At 38.6% G+C, this 15,831-nt stretch overlaps 2 protein-coding genes across 2 annotated transcripts; one reads left to right on the top strand and one right to left on the bottom strand.

The window, feature by feature from the left end:
• The first annotated feature begins 78 nt into the window (after positions 1 to 78).
• LOC139126241 (polycystin-2-like) lies at positions 79 to 8,043 on the top strand. The gene is made up of 10 exons (XM_070692288.1): positions 79 to 160; positions 479 to 605; positions 1,335 to 1,576; positions 2,652 to 2,829; positions 3,068 to 3,437; positions 3,906 to 4,128; positions 4,474 to 4,576; positions 4,930 to 5,498; positions 5,807 to 6,151; positions 6,660 to 8,043. Exons 2-8 carry the CDS (start codon positions 590 to 592, stop codon positions 5,304 to 5,306), a joined length of 1,509 nt encoding a protein of 502 aa, XP_070548389.1. The 5' UTR covers positions 79 to 160; positions 479 to 589; the 3' UTR covers positions 5,307 to 5,498; positions 5,807 to 6,151; positions 6,660 to 8,043.
• A 1,304-nt stretch (positions 8,044 to 9,347) lies between these two features.
• Positions 9,348 to 14,637, bottom strand: LOC139126185 (C-type lectin BpLec-like). Its single transcript, XM_070692233.1, has 5 exons — positions 14,529 to 14,637; positions 11,645 to 11,840; positions 10,190 to 10,341; positions 9,761 to 9,807; positions 9,348 to 9,389 (listed from the first exon to the last, which is right to left on the bottom strand). The coding sequence occupies exons 1-5, from the start codon at positions 14,635 to 14,637 to the stop codon at positions 9,348 to 9,350; spliced, it is 546 nt and encodes a 181-aa protein (XP_070548334.1).
• Positions 14,638 to 15,831: the final 1,194 nt, after the last annotated feature.

Here is a 15,831-nt window from a genome sequence, read left to right as displayed (position 1 = left end):
TCGTCTATGTTGCATGGCTGCTGGTGTTTCTGTCCAGTTTCACTTCGGCTTTCTTTACGATTCTCTACAGCATGGAATGGGGAAATGAAAAATCAACCAGTGGCTCATCTCATTTTTCCTGTCATTCTTCGAATCGTTGTTGTTGATTCAACCTGCAAAGGTAGGTGCTCTATTCATGTGTCGATGTGCCATGGTTCTGTGAACGCTCTTTAGCTACATTGTAGAGTATGAAAGGAACTTCATTCACTGTATAATATAACTGATAGCACAATTTCTCAGACCTGTGCAACTGTCACATCGCATGATTGATTTATGGAGAAATGCTACTGTTTTCTTAAATCTATCACATGTATAGTCACAGATGCAGTTGTATCATGTTAAGTTAATGAACATCTACTACATCGAAAACATCCAAATTGTCTCGCAAATACAGTTTTTAAGACTCGATTATAGCAATGACTCTATCTTGCTGCTGCAGGTTATTTTAATAGCGCTGTTTGTGGCGTTGATTTGGAAGAAACCAGAACAGATAGAGGATGACGTAGAAGAGAATAAGTTAAAACCAGACGAGGAATGGCTTGGCGCTGATATGAGTGCGTATGAAGGTAAGTATAATCAATTGGTAAGATCTTACATCCTACAATAATGGGTCATATTTGACTTTTAGTACAGCAATCATTTTAGTCGCATCAAAAGTTTACACACGAGATTAGGTTCCGTGAGAGTACAACACGCAGCTATAAGGAAACACTAATTCAAACTGTTCTGACTCATGTTCAAAAAGAAAAATCACTTAATTCCATGCAGGTTTTGATGTTGAGGAACAAAATTGCCGCAAAATTTACTGGAGTTGACGTTAACTTTCGTCACCGTATGGAAAAATATCATATTTAATATCAGACAGTGAATAGGATGCAGGCAACTGAAGATTTTCGATTACTTGTCTATGAGCAAACATAGGTCAATTCTGCCTGAAATGGAACATCAAAACACTTATCCCAGTCAAAGTCACGTGATAACAAAGATACTTCACTGCAGTATGTCACTCATTGAAGTCCATCTGCTGTACCCGATGTTTTATAATCTCACATGTACTTTGAATTTTCATTTTGAAATTTACTTCACATCAAGTCTTACCGTCCAGCCTAAGTTATTACTCCGTAGTTTGACAATAAGTTGTATGGAAAGTATTTTCAAACACGACAAATCAAATGTTATGCACCTATTGATATCAAATACAATTTTGATGGAATATTTGTAACGAATTCCTACGATTTCACAACTTTCTCCAAATTGAGATTTTCTAACTTTCAGCTTCCTTTGAAATTTAACAGGCATTGTCACGGTCGATGACACACAAGTAACGGAAAACCCCATCAGTCCTGAAGAGTTGGAGCGAGCTCGACGAAAGAGATTCAAAGAAGTGAAAATGAAAGGTGTATTGAAAGAAATGTTTGTGTATGGCTTCTATCTGACCATTCTACTTTTAATTGCATATGGAGCACGTGACTTGATGTCACGATACGAATACATGGAAATGGATAACCTGTTTTTTGACACTCCATATATTGGAAAGGTGAGTGAATATTACGATAGAAAACCAGGGACGAATAGAAGTAGACATAGGTAATGACACATGCAGACGCGTTATCATAAACTGTAATTTTGAAACTTTTCTGTACGTCATAACGATATGTCAGCCGTATTTTTTCTATTATTGCTTAATGACTTTATTTACGTTAATTATTCATTTATTTTAATTTATTTTTGAATTATTTTATGGCACTTTTGTTTTTACATCAGGATGACGATCCCTTTTCTTTGGAAGATGTAAGTCATTCACCGTTCACCGATCAAAGAGTTTGATTGCAAGATGTAAATGTCTTACTTAGATTTAGAATGAATCAATGTTTGACCAAAGTTTGGCCTTTAATGCTGTTCGCGTCTCAAAATAGAAAAAAACTTAGATTATAGAAACTTGTATTCGAACTTCTCGCAAGGAAACTTTAAACCATGTCCTTACGAAATCAAGAATGAAAATCACGGGTCAAGTGCAAAAAATGGTACTAGACAAACAAATTACACAATATTTACCAACATTTGTAGTTAAATCAAAATGGCTGCCATCTCTGTGTTAATTCTATGGGGAAAATCAACTTTCACAAAAATAAGCAAGTGAAAACTTTCTTTACTTCATGAGATTCAGAATGAGTGGTCAACCAAACAAGTATTGTACAAGTTTGAAAGTCCGAATATCTGTCGCAGAGGCGAGTTCTGACTTTAATTGTAACGAAGTGACGTAAAGAGCTTGTGGCTGGTACGCATTTATTAATTTTAAGTAATTTTTGTGGCGTGTCATGTCGCTGTTAATCTACCAAAACTTAATTATTGTTTTATTTTAAATTTCAATCATGACATGCCTAACATACATCCACAGTTGACAGTAACGCTATCAAAAAATACACTATCTTGGTGAACTCAGCGTAACAACTGGATGAACTCTAGTCATCACAAATGGAATCTTGCATGTTATGAGAACTTACAACTGACTATTTTCATGATTTTCACAACTGACCATACTAACTGTTACATGTTTACAACGTCTCAGTCTCAGATGTTTTCTTATTTTTTGAATCTCTTCTCATTTCCAGATCGACACAGGGTTTCCCACATATTTCCAGTACATCCGGGCAATTGTGATTCCGAGTCTCTATGCTGACAAATGGTACAATGGTGAACGAATACACTGGAGACAAAGGCGATACATCTCAAACCATGTCGGCTATAGAGTAGGTCCCGCCAGACTCAGGCAGTTGCGAGTCATGCCAGGTAAATTATGCAATGATTGCTTCGACGCGTATCTGTGTGTGTTAACATATTTGCAATAACATCCCTACTGTAGCTGCAGTAACGATGCTGACAATCTAGTTTTCATGGTGTCTCAAAAATTCAATATCTCTCTCTCTCTCTCTCTCTCTCTCTCTCTCTCTCTCTCTCTCTCTCTCTCTCTCTCTCTCTCTCTCTCTCTCTCTCTCTCTCTCTCTCTCTCTCTCTCTCTCTCTCTCAGAACTCTGCAAGGCCCCCAGTATCATGTCTGAATACGTCGTCCAGTGTGACGTAGGGTACGACATGTCAAAGACAGAAGATAAGACGCTGTACGGAGAATCTTGGACACCAATCAACGCATCTTTCACAGAACCCGATAACGCCTATGCACTTCCTTGGTTGTATGCCTCCGCTGATGAACTTAATGGTGGTTCCCTATATGGACACATCACTTGGTATGGAGGGGGAGGGTACACGGCTGAATTTGGATCGACAATCGAAAAGGCATACGATATGGTTGACTATCTGGAGAGAACAAATTGGTTGGATCCTCGTACAAGGGCTGTTATCTTAGAATTCACCGTCTACAACGCTCAGTCAGATCTCTTCAGGTATGGAACCTTAACTTGGATTAGACAAAATACCTTATATTTCCGCCAAAAAATGCGAAACCGTGATATGGATAACCCGTTGTCATTTTACATGAAGGTGTTAATTCTGGTGTCGTATAATAAGACTAAGGCTCGGATGTTACGGGTGAAATGTGACGTTACATTCTGAAACAGAGAACTGATGTTAACCGTAGTTCCCAACTTTTTCCAAATTTTAGTTTAAAGGTTCAGTAATACTTTCTCTGTCCACTGCCCAATACACGGTAGCTGGCTTGCACAATACTCTTTGTGTTGTAATCGTTTCTGTCACAAAGAAGAAGAAAATTATAGTAATCAACTATTGACAAGTTAATGTCCCTAAGGGTTACACCATTAAGAATAACTTTCTTGTGTTTATCAATCGTATCACACAATTCAGTTTTCGTTAATGATTTCCAAGCTTAAACACTTTTGTTTTGTTTCTTATAGTATGATAACATTGATAGCCGAGTTTCCATCCGTTGGGGGCGGTGTTGCCTACAGGACAATTCAAGTTATAAGGCTTTACCCGTTTACTGGAACTTTCCCGGAGTTCCTTATGGCTTGTGACGTCATATTTGTGATCTTTATAATATTTTTCATCGTTGAAGAAATACGACAGATCAAGAAGGAAAAGTCCAAGTATTTCAAAGACTACTGGAATTATCTGGAGGTAGGAATCAGATTATGTCGCCAACGTTTTTATGGGAATACAGATTTGACTAATGCTACCGATATTTGAGTTATAAACTTTATTCGATGAAACAAACCCACATTGACAAGGAACACGGATTGTTGCAACACTGGTTATTTCTATCGTGCTTGTTGCATTTTACAGTTCTACTAATACGAATGAATCGCTTCAACGGAAGGCGTAAATGTCTTGGCAACTACATAATGGGGAGAGAGAGAGAGAGAGAGAGAGAGAGAGAGAGAGAGAGAGAGAGAGAGAGGATGAGAGAGAGAGAGAGAGAGAGAGAGAGAGAGACTAATTTTTCTATATCTGACTTGATTTCAGCTCACCATCATCGGTCTATCATTGGTTGGTATTGGAATGTTCATTTATAAGATTCCAACTAGAGACATTGCTGTTGAAAGTCTTCACAATGACGAGACTGGAGGTAAGTTAATAGTCAAAATGTCATCGTGGGTGTTGTACCTTCCTAGTACTAGTACTACTAGTACTGCGACTATCTTCTCTGGAAACGTGGAGCGTAATTAATGTGTATTTGCACATACTAAAATTTACACTGGGTAACTAATATTTTGCGAAAAATTATCCTAGGCTTTAATTTAGAAACTAATATATGTTAACTATAATTCCAAATTATGTGTGACTTCATTATTTTTAATTACATGTACGGTATACCATGTGAATTTTAATGCCACCGGTAGAATTTTTAATAATAACAAAGTCAAGATCACAAAATAATTACGATAACTCAACTATTCTTTTGCTTTTCAATCACTGCAGGCAAGAGAGCTTTCCTGAACCTACAGAGTGCTGCCTTGTACGAAGAGATCTACAATTACGTCTTGGCGGCTCTCGTCTTTGCCTCCATTTTGAAATTGATGAAACTGATGAGACTGAATCGTCACATCGCCCTCATGGTTGGTACAATTTCTGCTGCCAGGAAAGACCTGGTCAACTTCTGTATTGTCTTTGCCATAGTCTTTCTGGCATTCGGTCAGATGTGCTATATGCTCTTCAGCTGTACACTGCTGACTTACAGTACACTGCTAAGAACCGTGGAAACTCTGCTGTCAACTTTGCTTGGTGCATTCGACTACGATGAGATGGCGCAGGCGCAGCCAGTGCTGGACCAATCGTCTTCTTTGCGTTCATCATGACGAGTATGATGATTCTACTCAACATGTTTATAACAGCTGTGATGATGGCATATAGCACTGTCCAGGAAGACAAGTCAAGATTCTGTGAAGACTATGAAATTGTTGATTTCATCTGGGATAACGTCATGGAAATCCTTGGTATTGACAACACCAACCAAAGTAACGAAGTAACTGATGACTGTCCGCCGCCATGTAAGCATTAATGTCAATTGTTCTGTTTGAAGTCTTTCATTATCAGAAAATGTTACGGTATTCTGTAAGAGGTTTTACGATTCAACCAACCCCGATATTGTGCATTTACATACCGATATGTGAATCAACGTTCATATTTACATTTATTCGTGCATCTATTATCAATTGTTTTCAGTAAGCATACATTATGTCTCCGGGGAAACAAAGACAGACAGACAGACAGACAGACAGACAGACAGACAGACAGACAGACACTGCTTTAAATTCATTTTCCGTTGACTTGTTTACACATCTCTCAATCATCACAGATGATGAAGGTAATGATGATGGCAAGGTTACAGCGGACAGTCTAATCCATGCTTTCTTGAAGAAACCGAAAATAATCCTACCTGACGAAGACGCTTCAGAGAGTAAGTCCGACAAATCAAAGAAACTCAAGATAAATAATTTGACGAAGTCTCCAAGACAGAAGAAAAAAGGACATAAGAAACATCGTTTTTATAGATACCACACGACGGAGATTTCTGACGATAAAAAGAGAATGAATCATGGTCGATTGGATCCATCGTTGAAGCGTTAGAGTGTAGAGTCGATGTCTTGGCAGATTTTGTCGACGACTTTGACGAGGATGGAAACAAAAAACTGTCAAGCAGGTGAATACATCTCGTTATCTGTCAAATTGTTGCAACTTAGCAAAGTCTTATGCCTTTAATGTTTATGTGAAACAAATTTATTTTCTTATTCTAGTTTTTAAGGTACAAGGCTCCCGGCAACATGTATTGGAACTCTGAAATGTTCATAATACGTTTTGATCTACTACTTACATGGGTTCATTTTGAAGCTCTTTGAGGAAGGAAAGTTTACTTAGTTTTGTGAAAATGAAAATTTAATATTTTCCCACAGAATTACGACATGTTTGGTGGCCATTTTGAATGTGAAATACGGGTACATGTCGGGCAATTTGTTTCTCTTGTACTAACATTTTCAAGGTGATCCTTGATTTTAATTCTTGATTCCAATTGGTAAAGTTTCTGAAGGAGAGTCTGAGGAAAAGGTTTAGTCGTTCAGTTTCGAAGTTCTGCCTCGTACTGATTAATCACACACGCATACATACAAAGCCAATATGTTGCACTTGTAAATAGATAACATTTTGCGTTTCAGACCATACACTGGAGTTATGCACAATGCATATGATAAAGTGACAAAGAAGAGTGACGTCATGGATTCTGGAGGTGGTGTGTTGGTACACTTACCTCAACTGAAAGTGACGCCAAAGATAATCAAAGTTTTGACAGACGACATGGAGAAAGAGACCGGCGAGTCAAGTGATGTAACCTCGGACAGGAAGAGTCAGAAAGTCAACGACACTGCCCCGGGACCTTGGCATATCAGCGGTAACAACATACATCAAGCAGTCAGCCAAGATCCTCGCATAGAAACAACCAATAAGGCACCTGATAGGGTCAAGGGTCAGAACAACCAGCGGAAGGAGAAATGGTGTGCCAGTGCGACCAGTCTACGTATCAAGTAGGGCAACAGATGAGAATCCATCTGCCGTTGTTAAGTCACCAACCAATCTGTCCGCTGAGTCAATCACCCGGTAGTCCAACAAACCCGTTACCAAGGAGATTGCCGCCGTTGAAGAGATTGTAATATGCACGTTATAAATACGATTGACATGAATATTTCTTGAATATTTACCATTTGGGACGATACAGAATTGTGTGCTGACTATATTTACATATATAATGAAACTGTGACTTTTCGATAGCAGTAATAATCCGTCACGTGATATATCTTATTAGATGGACGCTGTGTAAAATTTGCAGAAGATTAGTGTAAATCAGTATTTATTACATACTGCGACAATATCCTTCGTAGATTGCAGTGATGGTGTAAACACAATGAATTTCAGTGTGACATTTGTAAGAGTTTAAGTTACAATCACCTTTACAATAATTCGGCAACCGCGTGCCTTCTGAAATTCAATATTCTAGACTCTGACGAGATGTCAATTCGTTACTGTTGTACCTCACTGATAAACATAACACATTTTCAACCCTGCTGGCAGGGAGGATGATTTTGAATTTCATTAAGCCCCCCCCCCCCCCCATGTTGTATCGTTGTAGTATCTGAAATCCTAGAAAATATCTTCCCCATGTATTTCCCTGTATATATACAATAGTTTAGATTCAACCACCCTAGACGTCTAAGCATTGGAAGTACAAATTACATACAGTAGACAGGCAATGTGATTTGAATGAAGGCTTGTATGAGACGTTTATGAAATCATATAAAACAAAGCAGGTACCATGCTGCGGTACAGGATACGAAAGATCCGTTGAGATGGTTGGTAGTATTGGCCTAGGAATGCCAGAATTATGAAAATAAATTGCCTTACATGATACGATGCATATGAAAAAGTCAAAGTAAGGTACAACAGTGGCTTGATGTTTCAACTCGTCATATGATGTGTTGCTCAATGGTGTGCAGTAATGTTTTATCATCAGTACCATGATAGAATTAAACAAAATGCATGGAAGTCATCTGTGTAGTGTCTGACGATTTTTATTGGAGATGCTTGGGTGTTTACATTGGGTGTATGATCGACCTGACGTTGTGATTGCACCTTGAACTCACGTGTACGTTTTGCAGCGATATTCAAAATCTACAGTACGAGGCCTTCTCTATGTATTAAAAATGTTATGAATTTTACTAATTAAGCTCACATATGATCTTTTATGCCAAGTCAGTCTCATTCGCATGGAAATTGATCTCTTTATCTTATGTAACAGCTATCATGATGAGGAATGGTGCAAAAGATCAGGCCTTGAAACGTAAATATAACAGAGCCTATCCCAAAACTGCATATGCATAAAACATCTTTGATGATCGCACTGTACGGCGACTGTAACTTTGACGTTGCTCCTTGCATTCTAAAAAACACGGTTTCACTGAGTATATCATGTTTTGATCATGAAATATTAAAACGAGACGGATTGGCTCCTCAGACTACAAATTCGCCGTGTTTTTCTGTTTATATACCACTTTCGTGATTACGAATTTCAGTGCCTGACGATGAAATACAGTTTGTACAACTTTGTAAACATGAGGACAAAATTCATCGACCGAATTACGACATCATTGACTTGAATTATGACCTTTGGTGCAAGGCAATAGATAGAGGCAAAAGCTAATCCATGCATTTAATCATATTGGTGGGCGTTTTAGAAGATTCCACGGAAGCAAATTAAAGTGAAAAAACAAACACGCTACAATGTCATGAAATCAAATTAGGTAGAAAAAGCTTTTATTAAATCCTGAAATAGTAAACAGATTCTCTATTATTCACTCCAAATGAGATATATGTGCCGCGGATTAGTGGTAAATTTAATTTTGAATCTCGAAAAACATTAAATGCGCTGTATGCGGAAATTTTATTTTACCATTAGCATTGCGACACATTTTTATACTATATAATCAAACAGCAGATAAAACAATTTTAGACTGACAGTACAAAATTGTATTAGGAAAATAACATATTACGAACGTTTTCTGAAAATTCTAATATCAAATATGACAAAGATTAAAAGGGAAAATACATATGCCAATTGTTTTTGAGCTTTTCTTAAAGCAAAATGTACAATCTTGAGGCAGAAACCCTGAATTTGACTGAACAGAATTGCATGTAAATAAGGTCAGCCTTTCCGACGCCCTCACGTTATCACGTGACCTCAGCGCTCCGTTCTCTTGCTGAAACTGAAGGAGGCTGTTTGCATAGCTAACGACAGCGTTGTGAGTACGACTTGAATGAAAAGCATTGCGGCTGCAGATATTTGAAGGTTTATCTCAGCTCTCTTCTCGCAGTTCTGTATTATCCATGAATGATATCTGAAAGACAAGTTTTCGCACAGAACATCAGGTCCTCATTACATGCTGTAGTACAGTAGGAACAGTGTCTAATGATGGCAAAATTTTCAGTCGCGTAATTTACGATGCGATGCTTCTCAAAATTGACAACAGAATGACATATTCGACTCTGACACTATTTTACCCATCACTTTAATTTATTGATGTCATCTGGTCACTGAGCCTCGCTGTTCTTGACAATGTTCATTGTAACCCTGTCACATTTGACTCATCTTTGAAAGATCAAATCCCACGCCAAAGATAAACTTTGGTCTCTTACCTATCAGCCGTGTGTACTGACAGATATAGCCTCGTTTCAGTGTACACAGAACGTCTCGCCATCTGCCTCTTACCGATCGTTTGCCTGAACCTCCCTGGACGTCCACGCAGAATTCGAAGTCTGAGAATTTGAATCATAAATTCAAACAATAGAAAGCCTGAACTTTGGGATAAAGCACCGTAAAAATCTTGTAAAAGATCGACAAAACATCACAACAGTGATAAAAACTTTTGGTCAAAAGTTAATCCCCTCCCCAAAATAATCCATTGCAATAGCAGATAATGGACCATCATAATGCCAGTGATTACACGCAAGTTGTCGATAGTCTAATAGATTGACATCTGCTGTTAGTCTATACAGTTCGTGACAGTTTCAACACTTTAATGAACGACTACTGAGCACTTCTTATTTGTTATGATTTATAAAATCAAGTGGGATCGGATATATTGATTTATAACTCTGTCTAAATAAATGCTCCCTCAAATCACTCAACGGTACTAACCGAGTAAGTTATCTGGCTGACCTACATCCCAGTAGAATGTTTCAACTTCGACGTCGCTAACCCAGTGATAAACCAGAGAATCAAAATCATCCACTGTGACGTACACGCCAATCCATAAATCACTCCCCTTCTTCAGCTGACTGTTGACAAAACTTTAGAGAACAGGACGTTCAGTATGTCGATAGTGTCTGAGTCATTTGTTGTATTTGACAAAGTGTCATTCAGTGTGGTGATCCTCTTTACAAGTTATCAATGAAGCGACATATAATTACCGACCCATTCAATCACCGAGTATCATATCATAGCTGTACATGTAATTTATCACGGTACAATGTATAATAATATTTAATAGAATGTGCCTACCACTCAACCCTGTAGCACACACAGCCGTATACTGGATGAGTGGTTGAAAGCGTTACATTTGCTTTCAGTGTAAGGAAAGACTTGACTTTACTGTTCAACAATATACCTGTACACATTATTCAAACTTCGATTGCACTGCATTGGGCATTTAGACAAGGCACTGACTGCTATATAAGAAGCAATAGCCTGTATATTGAACAAGGGTTCAGTTAAAACAATCTTCAAAGTCAATTCATTCATCTTACATTATAAGTTCTATTTGAAATTGTGAAACAGATAAAACTTTTTCATTGTTATGTTGGCGAGATTTCTGTTTGTGACCAGATGAAAATTTTACCTGACTCTTTTTGATTTATATGTTTCTTTATTTTGCGTGCCCAGGTGTGTTAATGAATTATTTATTTTGGTCCTATATAAACCCACACCATGCCCCCACGTGGCGCTCGCTGCTGTGATTACTGTGCATTGTTGCACACAAGTGAGAAGGTTGGATCTGACTTCTTTGTAACTACAGTATATTGTGAACTGTGTATCAGAATTGAAACATCTAAAGAAAGATTTGAGTTTTCCATGCTGCCAATATTCCACTTTTTATCGTCGGTATTGGAAACATCTTAGAGAGATACGAGTTTTCCGTGCTGGAGAGAGAGATGAGGCTCCGTGCTGCAGAATATTCCACATTCTAATGTCGGCATTGGAAACGTCTTAGAGAGGTAGGCGTTTCTGAGCGATATCTTGTCATTAACGAGAGAGTTCTCTTGACTAATCGTGAACTTTCATTTTAACCAGACTATATATTTTGCATGTTTTGTCTTTAATTCCATCATCCTAATTGCGACTCGCTGGGGTCTGCTCATGGTTGTTGTAAAAATATATTCGGCCAGTAATTTGACCCTTGCGACCTACATATAGTAATAATTACACAAACCAAAAACTGAATGAATAAATGGATGGTTCCTAACATTTCTACCCGTCCCTGTGGGTACCTGGCAGGGTTAACCCTAAAGAGCATTCAAACTGGGTCAGTGGTTCCATAGAGCCTGCAAGAAATGAACTTACTATCTCTATGAATGGTCAAATTGTTTAACTTACTTGGCTTCATCCACACAGTCGTACACTACTAAATCTGCACCAGGAGTTGCTCTACACCTATTGCGGGCGTCCTTCCAGGATTGGTGGCCGTCATATCGAAAGAGATAGCATTTATTCTTGTAAGCTATCCAACCGTTTCGACAGGGCATCAGAGGCGATGCTGATTCTGAAGCTGATGTCACTATGTTCACAACGACTAGAATATAAATACACAAACAAAACTTATCAGGTGCAAGACTTTAAAACAAAATTTGATTTCTTTCCGCAAACAAAAATGTGTTATTTATTACTTAGGGGCTAGTCAGTTTCTTCGGCCGGTCGAGGGGGGGGGGGTGGAAAAGTACATGTCAACACAAATACCATACAGACAACTAGAGACAGCGGAGCGCAAGATATCTATGATACAGCTAAACTATGCCCATACGGACTACTACGCGACACATAAACGAATTGTCCTGGAAGTTCTGAAGAATCCTGTGATTTTAGACCCAAACAACCTGGATTCTACATTCGTTGTGATGTTGGAAAAAATTGTCAACAACAAGTGCATATTTGAACAGTAAAGGAGCGCACCTTAGCAAATTGAGTCCGATAACAGATCTTGCTGTTGGACTTTTGAAAATCACACTACTTCATTTGACACAATATTACCTGGTAATTGTCTCTTCTTGTGTGAAATCCTAATCTTTGATTTACATATTATCGTTGTCATTGCCGCCATAATATTCTCTGGAAACTTTTGACTCCGAAAGTGCCCTTGATAAATCAAAATCTCTTATTCCTCTGTCACTTCTGTATTCTATGCGATGGAGTAAAGCAGAAACCAATCTGTGCAGTCGGAAGGGCCAACCAATAAATGACATGTATATGTACCTGAGACGAACATTCAATCTACATAGTTGTTCGTATTATTATTTCAACTGAAAATTGCCCGGATGTAAGTCTCGGATATCCGGAGCTTTGACAATGTTTACTTCATTGATCAAGTGAAAATGTGACTAATGAATTACAGTGTATGTACCCTCCACTGGACTGTTTCCGACACATTTCCGCTCTCACACGGGCTACATTTCTGTATTTCCGTGCAGCTGTCTGTGCGTCGTGTGACTGTTGTTAGGGAGCAGCTGTAAGATATCCCAATGATAGATTCTGTATACAAATGTACGTAATATGTCGTCACTTGGACAGTTGTCTGTAAACTGAAGACACATGCATTAAAGATGGAGAGACTGTACTTAAACCAATCAATACACCATCGTATGACATGCTTGCTTTAGTAAACGTTATTCGAGCACGGTAGTTCACAGGCCTGGCCTCCCTCGGGTGGTTGTGTCGTGGGGGAGGGGCGTCAGGAAGGGTGTGATCGAATTAGCGAACATGATACAAATACTTAAATATACAAGAGAGCCTTAACAGAATCATAGTTAAACCACACCCACGATCATAGAATATGACCATTTTTTGTACGAGTATTGAATATACACCCTGGTATGCTGAGCTGCTACTATGGTTGCCTGAACCATACGACAGTGGATATTATTTCAATGACATATAATTATATCCCAGAAGTTATGGGTTTATCAGCAATTAACAAATTGGTAAAATAAGGAACGAGGTTTGCAGTAAGTAAAGTGTTTCATTGCCATCACCGTGGATGGACCTTTGGTTCAGTTTGGAAATAAATCCATGAGGAGAAAATCTATAATCTATTGTACAGAGAGTACTTGGGGATGAACGCGTCATTTAGGGCCTATAAGATGTGTTTCAGACAACTATCCGTATCTGTCTGTGAATTGGGTAATTGGAATCTATCCGTATCTGTCTGAAGATGGAGTAACTGGAATCTGTCCGTTTCTGTCTGGGATTGGGTGACTGGAATCTCAGAAAACTGTAATATCATACCACCAGTAACAACGCAGTCATCGTTTAATCAGCTGTGTTTGTACCTTGTGGCCGTTGTCTAAGGTTTGTATAAGTAGGAGTATTACAGTCTGCCGATGCCCCGTCCCTCCTGTCCCGAAGTGAATTTTTGTATCTATCCTGACCTTATCGATTTATTTGGATGGAAATAATTACTGTCCGACTTCGTTTGTGAATATTTGTTAAAACGTTTACAACTTTTAGATGTTATATACATGATAGTCACGTGACGGTAGCCGTCGCCGTGTTGTGAGGGCCAACATGTACGAGTCAAACTGATAGTTGGCTAGGTGCGCGTCAATCGTTATGATTTTGAGATTCATGAGTTTTAACTTTTAAAAAGTCAACAATTTACAGGTATTGGTAAAGCAGTAAACGGGTATGGACAACATACATGTACTTGCCATCAGTCCATGCAACCATTCGCAGATTCGGTAAGTATTTCCGTGGCAGCATACTTGACAAGGTCCGATTTGTCACACACGATATTGTCTCTTCCAGGGAACCAGAATAATTACAAAAGTTTATAAAAGTTGAGTTAAGTACACTATTACTTTGTACTTGAAAGAAGGAATAAACGCGCGCCCTCTTGCGTAATGGTATGGCGATGATCCTCGTACGTTAAAATACACGTTGACGTCGTCATGGTTACCGTGTTGCGTGGCGATACATTACTCTGTATACGTTACATGGCCGTATTATAGTGTCGACATAAGCAATGTCGAGAGGACTGGAATAGAACAAACATTTATTACAATGGAGGAAAACGAATGTCCGACGACGGGTGTTACATATAGACTTCTTGTCCCAATACTTGCTGCAGCCGACTTTGTTCGATTTGCGCTGTAGTTTTATCATTCATGAACGATTTCGTCAGTGATTCACATCAGTATCATATCAGTATCATAAAGAGTTTACCATTATTTTGGTCTTGGCCCCGTGTTTTGGTTCAAATCTGACTCACTCTCACTTTGTAAGTTGAAAAAGCGCAGGGAACTTGCACATGACTCATACGACTGACGGGGCAACGGATGACAAAACTTTATGTTGTAGAGGGCGCTGTCAGTCGTCATTTTTCATCTGAAGAACTTGCAAAAGTAGCGAAACTGCGAACGATGACAGGACGTTTCCAAAGAACTTGGCATTATTGATGTACAATTCACAAGTTATCATTAAGCTGTATTTTCACGCTCTGATTAGGTCTGATAAAAACGTCTGGATTTGATAAGTATGTAAAGTCATGAAAATATGAACAAATATCCATGTGTTGCCATCATCAATTGTTGTGGAATACATTACGGTTGAAGAAGGTATTGTCTATGGATACAAGTTTTGCTTTCAAAAATGTGATTCATCTAACGATCGCAAAGGTAAATAACTTTACGTGATATATTTGGGGAAAAAATCCAAAACACAGTAGATTCTGAAAACTTCAGCTTAAATGTTCTGCACCAAGGAGCCTGGTGCACATCTGGTGAGAAGTAGTCCAACCGATGAATTCTCAAAGCCACGTCACATTCTTCAAGTGACCGGAAGTGCCTCGTAAATAACAATAATCATATACTCTCATAGTGCTTCGTGGTGGGAATTCCTAATCTTTCTAGGGACAATAAAACACGATAGTTAATAAGGTCATGAATTCTCAAGACCGATGGAAATATTGATCCCAGGGAGCGCGTTCTATTTCTTTGCACCGGATAGATAATTACCATCAAGATTTTACTTTTGTTGAAAGCGTTTCACCAAATTATGTTATCATCTAGTGTCGGTACCCTTGGAATTCTTGCGAGCCATGGAGCCTGCTTGATTGTGAGGTCAATGTTATCTAGCTCTGCAGTCACTTGACTATATTCGTCGTTTTATAGAACTCATGAATTTCTGCTATTCCTACAAAAGGAATGCGGTCAGTGCTCTAAAAACGAATACTTTAGGAGCTCTCACTTACAACATGTGTAATATTCTGAGTCTAGAGAAAGGTTATATGACATCAGAGACGGCAACTTCGAAATGAACGAAACACAATCTATTAATGTAGTCCATATTTTGGGATAGCCTAATGCCTACGACCAGCTGCCAATGCCAGTGACATACACCGGTGTAGTACAAAAAGCGTGAATTATGAAGTTTTTGTGGCCATGGCCACTCAGTATTGACTTAGACTAGAAGCAACACACAATTTACTCTTTTGTTTTGATAGCTTGATCTATAACAGGTGCATTTATGCTACTGTAACACTGCATTGCATCTCCAGCCTCTACCTTTCCAGA

The sequence above is a fragment of the Ptychodera flava genome (genome assembly GCF_041260155.1).
Source record: "Ptychodera flava strain L36383 chromosome 3 unlocalized genomic scaffold, AS_Pfla_20210202 Scaffold_27__1_contigs__length_13241970_pilon, whole genome shotgun sequence".
Lineage (NCBI taxonomy): Eukaryota > Metazoa > Hemichordata > Enteropneusta > Ptychoderidae > Ptychodera > Ptychodera flava.
Note: the sequence above shows the minus strand (reverse complement) of the source record. Positions and strands in the feature narration are given on the sequence as shown.

Bases quoted from the DNA above. Each gene is read 5' to 3' on its own strand.
- LOC139126241 (XM_070692288.1), top strand. The intron at 3,438-3,905 runs GTATGGAACCTT...TGTTTCTTATAG, and splicing joins GCTCAGTCAGATCTCTTCAG to TATGATAACATTGATAGCCG. The intron at 4,129-4,473 runs GTAGGAATCAGA...ACTTGATTTCAG, and splicing joins ACTACTGGAATTATCTGGAG to CTCACCATCATCGGTCTATC.
- LOC139126185 (XM_070692233.1), bottom strand. From the start codon at position 14,637: ATGACGACTGACAGCGCCCTCTACAACATAAAGTTTTGTCATCCGTTG. The intron at 9,808-10,189 runs GTTAGTACCGTT...TCAAATTCTCAG, and splicing joins TCAGCCAGATAACTTACTCG to ACTTCGAATTCTGCGTGGAC. The intron at 9,390-9,760 runs GTAAGAGGCAGA...CTTGTCTTTCAG, and splicing joins GAGGTTCAGGCAAACGATCG to ATATCATTCATGGATAATAC.